The sequence below is a fragment of the Nannochloropsis gaditana genome, assembly GCF_000240725.1.
Source record: "Nannochloropsis gaditana CCMP526 unplaced genomic scaffold scaffold681, whole genome shotgun sequence".
Classification (NCBI taxonomy): domain Eukaryota; class Eustigmatophyceae; order Eustigmatales; family Monodopsidaceae; genus Microchloropsis; species Microchloropsis gaditana.
The window spans coordinates 7,155-14,737 of NW_005803272.1; the positions used below are offsets into that span (position 1 = coordinate 7,155).

Consider the following 7,583-nt stretch of genomic DNA (forward strand, 5'->3'; position numbering starts at 1 on the left):
GCCCTTGTATGGGCGTACGAGTCGGCGTTCATGCTGCTTCCCAGTCGAGGTTTCCGAGTCCCCTTTTATAACCTCCCCAGGCCGCTTTCAGCGCACAAGTCCCCACTTGCCACCGGGAGCGCTGGTAAGAACTGTGGCATGCACACCATTCTATACGCTCGATTACGAGACAGAGGTGACGAAGAGGATGAAATGGAGAGTCTTTTGCGAGCCCTTCTGCGCGGAGACCGTGGCAGCATGGAGGACTACGAACAACGACGGCGACTGGAAGCGGTTCGACAAGAAGAAGCGTCGCAGGGCCTGTGGGGAAAAGCCAAAAGCATTGTGCGCAGAGTGGCATCAAAAGCTCCCCTTTTGTTAATCGCACCCGTTGTTTTATGGGCGGGGTTCCAATTGAGTGGGGTGGCCGTATCCCTTGGCTTGACTTCTGCACTGGTTTTCGCCAGCTTTGCCCTCCCACCCATGTTTGCATTGACGTTCCTGATGCCGCTGGTTGTCCTCATGCTTGTTGGGACCTTTGTCTTCCCAATCCTCCCTTTCGCAATCCTTGGCTTTTTGCCGGGTTTTGTTTTGCTGCCCCTCGTCTTCTTGGGTGGTGTTTTTATGCTGACTCAATTCGCCGGCAGCAGCAGAAGCAGCAGCAGTACGTGGGGTTTGACGGGCTTCGACGAAGAGTCTTGGCCATGGGGTGGTAAAACGTTCACGTGGGTCACCCTCGATGCGGATGAGGGGATGGAGGGGAGGCGCAAGGACCAGTCCAACCGGGGGAGGAACGATGGGATCATTGACGTGACTGCCACGGAGGCCGACGACGACGAGGAGGACGGTGGGAAACGAGGGCTGGATGATTTTGACAGGCGCCTGCGAGATTGAAAAAGGAGCATATGCCGGAGTGGGCGAGGTTGCGTGTCTTTTGGGGCGGTTCCCGGTGTTTCTGAATCGTGTGACGGTGGGAGGGACGGAAGTGACTGATTTGACGTAGAAATGAGCAATGAAAGCATGTTTAAATTTGGAAAAAATGGCCTTTAATCATTTGTCACGGTAAAAGTTTGAAACTTTCGCAAAGCTCTTCCGCCCTTCCTTCCCCCTTGGCAGCCTTGTCCACCCACAAAAACCACCCAAATTTCCCCTGCTGAATCTTAGATTCTTCCACTGACGGGAGAAAACTACAAAAACATCCAACCCACAGCACGGCCTGCTTACTCCAAATGCGTGTCGAAGCAGTGCCGTTTGCGAGTGAGTCGATAATTTCAGAGAACGCCTGTAGGTCTTGTCGCACTATTACCTGTGCTTCATTTCTCCTCCAAGATTCTCTTTCTTCATCGACCTCGCCCTCCCATTCCAATGTTTCTCCACCATTTTCTAATGCTCGCACTGTTTGGTGGACCTCCTTACAATTTGGCCCGCGCCTTTTCCCCTTTCTTCCCGCTCAGACCCCACGGAGCTAAAGTGACGAATTCTTCCGCCGCAGTGGGGTGGATCGCCAAGGCCGCATCGAAATCTGCCTTGGTGCACCCTTTCTTCAAGGCCACCGCGAAGCCTTGCAGCATCTCGTCTGCACCCATGCCAATCACGTGCAGCCCCACCACCCTCTCTTCGGGGCCGACGCAGATGAGCTTCATCGCCGTCTTGGGCTTCGCCTCGGGCGGGACAGGCCAGGGCCCATAAAACAAATTGACGAAGCGGGAGGTGTAGATTTTCAAATCCTTGGCATCGTATTGCTCCCGGGCTTCGGCCTCCGTGAGTCCGACCGTGCCAATGGGGGGATGCGAGAAAATGACAGTCGGCACGTTGGCATAATCTGCCTGCGCGCCATCCAGCCCACCGAAGAGGCGATCTGCCAAACGTCGCCCCGCCGCGATGGCCATGGGAGTCAACTCCACTTTCCCGCACACGTCTCCCAAGGCATAGACCCCGGGCATGGACGTATTCTGTTGCGCGTCTGCCTGGATATAGCCTTTCTTCTCCACGGTCGCGATGCCCCCCGCCTCCAACCCCAAGGTCTCTGTCTCGGGGCTCCGGCCAATGGCCAGGAGGACCACGTCGAAGTCCTTGTGCTCCTGCCCGTTCGTGAGAGTGACGGATAGTTTCCCCGTTTTTTCGTCCTTCTGGACCCCTGCCGGGGTGCTGTGCTTGTGCAAGTGCAAGCCTGCGTGGTCCATCTCCTGCATGAGGGTTTCGCGCAATAATTGGTCGAAAGGCCTCAATGGACCATCGTACCGGACGAACAAGTTCGTGTCCGCCCCCAAGGAATTGAAAATCCCCGCCAGCTCCACGGCGATGTAGCCTGCGCCCACCACGGCCACCCGTTTGGGAAGTTCCTCCAGCGCGAAGAACCCGTCCGAATGGATGCAGTGCTCCACCCCCGGCATTTTAGGCATCACCGGCTTTCCCCCCGTGGCGATCAGTATGTGGTCGGCTGTATACTCTTTCTCCCCAACCTGCACACGTCGGGGCCCCGTGAAACGGGCGGCTCCCTCCAGCACCTCCACCGTGCTGTTCCGCAACAACGTGGCATATATCCCGTTCAAGCGACGCACGTAGGCATCCCGCGCCTCCTTGATCGTCTTCCAGTCGAATCCAAACGTCTCCGTCACTGCGTCCTTCTTCCCTGTCTCCGCCCCCGTCAAAGGCCCCCGCCTGTAGAAGCCAAAGTGGCCAGCTTCCTGCATCTGCTCCGCGAGAATTGCCGTGTTGAACATGACTTTCTTGGGCACACAGCCCACGTTCACACACGTCCCTCCCAGCGCCTTGTACTCTACCAAGGCGACTTTGGCACCGTAGGCGGCCGCACGACGGGCGGATGCCACCCCGCCGCTCCCCCCCCCAATCACCAAATAGTCAAAATGCTGCGGCTGAGACGACGACGGTGAAGGCCGGAGACAATATCCGCAGGGCAAACGAAAGGAAGAATGGAATGAGGATGGGAAGGATGGGTATGTATGAGACGCTTCCGTGACTGTAAATAACGACAAGCTTTACAATGGACTCGCGTGGGATATTTTTTGAGCGTCGATAGTCCGCAGGGGGGACTGACATAATTTTATCACAAACGCAAGCCCAGCATACTCAGAATTGCCATAGCAAACATATCTGATGCAGATTCTGCCCACAATTAATAGGACAGCTTGACTTCTTCCACTGTTTCTATACACCCGTACCTCCGATGATGCTTTGCCGTCCAGCTTGGATGAGGAGGAAAAATGCGCGGCTGCAGTCGCGGGAATGGCCATGAGCGCGATTCGGCCCGTTTGCAAGCGAAGTCGGTTCAATAGAGGACGCATTATCGGTAAGATCATGCACAAAGTCTGTATTAAGGCGTTGCAAAAGGTAGATGCGTTGAGTGCGTTGCGAGGAGGAAGCAAGGAAGGCTATCTGTGAATGCAACAGACAGAGGGAGCTCGCCATGATGTGGAACAAGTCATAAAAAGGACCAGAAAAGCTGTAGCAAGATTGAGAGGAGGCGCTTAAAATTCACGCAGAGTCCTCTTTTAGCTTCATTACAACCAAAATCTCAGATGGGGGTGTGACTTAACGAAGTACGTCGCCTCGCTTACAAAAAGTGACCGAGTCGCTCACTACGACAGCGACACCAAAGAAGCACCGGAGATGCCTATGCCTTATCAATTAGCACTTGAACAAATGGTAATAAATCAACACTGCGCGCGGCCATAATTAAGTGGCTACCTTTCACATTTTCAGGATGAACGTGACGGCTGAAGCTCGTCTGCGGAGTCATATGCTGATATGCGAATGACAAATGGCCCATAGTGTTCGGCGTTGCACTTGGTAGATAGCGTGATAAATGTGTAGATCACGGGTGTAAGACTACGAGGAGATAAACCTTTTTAGCCATCCTTACCTGGATGAGAGAATCTTTCTTTATTAACCTCCTGCCTCCCGTGAAAAGGAGGGCACCCACACCGTGCGACTATTGTGGGAATACTCTATCAAGTCGCCCCGATCATGGCATCTTGCTCGTCACAATATGTCCAACAGACAGAGAGGGGAGCACACGCATTCAATTTTGAGTCAGTATCAGAATTTTGAATCTGTCCCATGGCTGCGATAGTCAGTGCATAAGTGCAAGTAAACGGACTGACCATGTAAAAAAGTTGAACCACTCTATACCCATATGTATTGGGGCCCACTTGTCAGGTTCCTTTTGATCAAATAGTTGTGGGGGTGCAAGTTTTGGGTGCAAGGAAAGTGCGGGAGTGCGACTTTCCTCAAAAGGCGTGCAACATTTGAGACGTGCGGTTAAAATCAACGGATTGTCTTATTTGTCGTGTGCGGCACGGTTTTGGCACGAAGACTTTGCCACAGGAATTCTAAATGGAATCAATTTTCAATCAATCTTCTTGTATTTCTTTGGAGTTTCATACATTTCAGTCCTTCTTTTAAGGATTTGAGGACGCTTTTCGCATCGGACGATATTTTATCCTTTCGATCAAATCACATTCCGCTGAGATTCCTGCCCGTCATCCCCGTCTCCTTCTGCTATACCCGCCCCGGACGCGCTCATTTCAATCGACCCACGCGCATTGTACCCGAAGAGACGATCGATATGGTCGTTGGCCATGAATCCTTCCCCGCTCGACTCACGCCTGAGTCGCTCCCCAGGGTTTCTTGGGTAAGGGACAGGCGACAACTCTGGAGCCGAGGGCACGGCGTCGCCTGGCCCACCCTCCTTCCCTCCCTCCTCCTGGTCGTGCCCGTGTCGCCCTCGGTAATTGGGGGACCAGGGCGTGGCTTGCGAAGAAAATTCGAGGGGCCGCTGCAAGAGAGGAACCAAGTATTTTTCCTCTAAGGCCAAAATCCGGCTTTGGTTTTCCGACAGGTTCACGGCGTCCGTGGCGGGCACGCCCAGGGGAATCTCCATTTTCTCGAGCATGGTGATGGTGAAGGTGCCAAAACCGAAGACCGTGATGAGCACGATGACCATCGTCGTCGCCTCGATGCTGGCAAAGGAAGGATGTGGAGCAGTCATGCGGATTCAGAAAGAAGCGTGGTGAGCAAACATGAGACACCACCCAAGGGAAACGTGAACTCCGCGGATCACAGCATGCAACCAAAAAGACGCGTTTCCTCGACGCCGACGTACATTGGTTGATTGCCAAAGACGTTGGAAAATTGCTTGGAACAGGCGTAGGCCATGGCGCCTCGGAGGCCCGCGAACCAGAGCATGTGTTGGACGTTTCGGCCCACCTTGACGCTGGTGAAGCGGTTCACCTGCGAGAAGTCGGATCCCAGAAGAAACAGAAGGAAAGGACGGGCGAGAACGCGATTTAATTGGGTCGGAAGGCGAGTGAGTGGGAGAGACAGTGCTTTGCTCGGATTGTACCCGTGACAACGACTCGTTCGACCAACCACGAGGAGATCACGTGAGGGATAGAGGATGAGGTTTTCGACGCACACCCACGCCTTTTGGTGAGAGACGCAAAGGCCCTGCATGCCAAAGAATCAGACAGAACCTCCCAGAAAAGTACAAACACGTATCAACGACGACTGGGGCCACAACGACACAAGTTGCAACTCCATTGCCTGCCTACCAGGAAGCTGATGGGGTAGATGTTCAGGGCTCGACCGATAAGAATCAAGAGCAACGTCCAGATGATCAGGAGAGGATGGAAGTATTCCTTCTCGCCCGAGAAGACGCTCAGACCCAGCTCCAAAAAAACAGCAGTCTCGGACAGGACGGCGAGGAGGGAAAAGATGAAGAAAGCCAGTGCCTGGCCTTTCACGGACAGGTTCCGGTGCGTGTAATGCCGGGAGAACATGCCTGTGAAGAGGATGCAGACAATACCGGAGAGCTCGCTGGGGTGGGGAAAGAAAAAGGGGAAGGACGTCAGCGAAGACAGGAACGGGACAGGTCTTGATAGTCTCTGCCTCGATGGGCCTTGTAAATGTTCAACATGGAAATTACGCAAAAGAAAGCAGCGCCAGGCAGCCATGTAGATTCCCTTTCTTTCGTGTACGTCCCCCCAATCCTCCCTCAGCACCCACATGGCGGTCCCAAACAGGCTTGGGATGTAGGCCAGGAGGAGGTAGACACCCATCTCGTAGATGGAGTGCCGAAGGTCGATGTGCTTGAAAAGGAGGGCGCTCAGACAGCCAAAGAGGAAACCCACGGCCATGGAGCCGAAAAAGATGATGAGGAAATCCACGATCGCGAAGCCCATGCTGGCAGTGGTGAAGGCCTCCGTGCCCACAAACTTGGAGAAGATGTTGAAGAGCACCAGAGCCACCGCGTCGTTCAAGACGCTCTCCCCGAACACCAGGTAAAACATGAGAGGGTCCACCTTGAGCTGCTCGAAGACCGCCAGGACAGAGACCGGGTCCGTGGCGGAGATGAGCGCCCCGAAGGCGAGGCATTCGGCCATGGACAGGGAGTAAGAGAGGTGGGCTTGGGCGAGTGCGTAGAGGGACAGGCCGACAAAAAGGGAGGAGAGGAAAGTACCTATCACAGCGTAGAAAACGATGGGAACGAAGTAGTACAAGAAAACCTTGCGGCGCAGGGTGTATCCGCTGTTGAAAATAATGGGGGGCAAGAAGCCGATAAAAAACACCGTGGGGCTGCGGATGGGGTGGAAAGTGGCAGGGAAGGGGCGAGTAGAGGAGAAGGAATCAGACAACTGTCGGCTAGATCAGGTCCAGGGCTCGTTTTGAGCGCGAGGATACCTTAAAGAAGGTGAATGAAAAAACTTGGATGGCCCGTCCTCCCAGGAGTCCAAGGGCAAAAGTCCATCAACATATTTACCTGATTCCCCTCAGCCAATCTTTCGCCCCTCTGTGCAAGACAAGCCGGACAATTCCACTTATGACAAGTCCGACGGCGACGACGGCCCCTGCCTCTGAGATGTACTTGGGCTGTGGGAAGCCGACAGAGGGAGAGTCCAAGAGAGGTGAGGATGATGGACTCGTGTCCCACGCAAACCCATGAAGATATCCTTTCTTCAGACTTACATGGTACTTGTGTCCAATCATGTGGTTCATGATTAAGCAGCCGGCCAAGAGACAAAGAAATGCTGCTCATGGATGCACAGGAATGCCAGGATGAGAAATGGATGCATAGAAGGACGACACTTTACGCGACGATGAGGCTCATCGTGGCTCGCTTTTGAGGCAGAGCCTACCGCAAAATTATGTGAGACTGCTTGGAGAAAATCTTTTAAACAATAGTGAAGAGATGGAAAGGACCTGAAAAAGCTTATGCCTCGCACTCACCAAAAATGAATCCATTGACAATCGCCTCGCTGTACTCGCCCTCGTCTCCTAACTCCGCCATGACTGCCAGCGATCTCCGAGGTAATGGAAATGACACTTAATAACAATGCGTAATTTAAATATTGATAAGTTTTCAAATGATGCGAGGATGTTGCGTACGTATCATGCGGGCCATCACGTAGAAGCAGCTCTGGAAGGAAGGGAAGTATCGGCGTTTCATGCCAGAAAAACATGTAGCACATTTTTTGGGATAGGAGTGTGATTCACAATGCAAGGCATCGTAACCCAAAGATGTAGAGTGTGTATTTAATTTGGTGTGAAGGGTGAAATTTTGGCGCTTTCTTGCTGTAGTGGTG

At 53.4% G+C, this 7,583-nt stretch overlaps 2 protein-coding genes across 2 annotated transcripts; both read right to left on the bottom strand.

Annotated features, from left to right (window-relative positions):
* Nucleotides 1-1,021: 1,021 nt before the first annotated feature.
* Nucleotides 1,022-3,312, bottom strand: GSR (glutathione reductase (NADPH)). The gene is made up of 2 exons (XM_005853921.1): nt 3,162-3,312; nt 1,022-2,855 (listed from the first exon to the last, which is right to left on the bottom strand). The coding sequence occupies exons 1-2, from the start codon at nt 3,297-3,299 to the stop codon at nt 1,392-1,394; spliced, it is 1,602 nt and encodes a 533-aa protein (XP_005853983.1). The 5' UTR covers nt 3,300-3,312; the 3' UTR covers nt 1,022-1,391.
* A 1,138-nt stretch (nt 3,313-4,450) lies between these two features.
* Nucleotides 4,451-7,325, bottom strand: NGA_0468500 (monovalent cation:proton antiporter1 family; the record flags this gene model as incomplete). Its single annotated transcript, XM_005853923.1, has 7 exons — nt 7,228-7,325; nt 6,967-7,028; nt 6,819-6,870; nt 6,007-6,460; nt 5,553-5,817; nt 5,105-5,232; nt 4,451-4,961 (listed from the first exon to the last, which is right to left on the bottom strand). Exons 1-7 carry the CDS (start codon nt 7,286-7,288, stop codon nt 4,451-4,453), a joined length of 1,533 nt encoding a protein of 510 aa, XP_005853985.1. The 5' UTR covers nt 7,289-7,325.
* Between the last annotated feature and the right edge of the window lie 258 nt (nt 7,326-7,583).

Bases quoted from the DNA above. Each gene is read 5' to 3' on its own strand.
- GSR (XM_005853921.1), bottom strand. From the start codon at position 3,299: ATGATCTTACCGATAATGCGTCCTCTATTGAACCGACTTCGCTTGCAA. The intron at 2,856-3,161 runs GTACGGGTGTAT...TCGTCGTCTCAG, and splicing joins ACGGCAAAGCATCATCGGAG to CCGCAGCATTTTGACTATTT.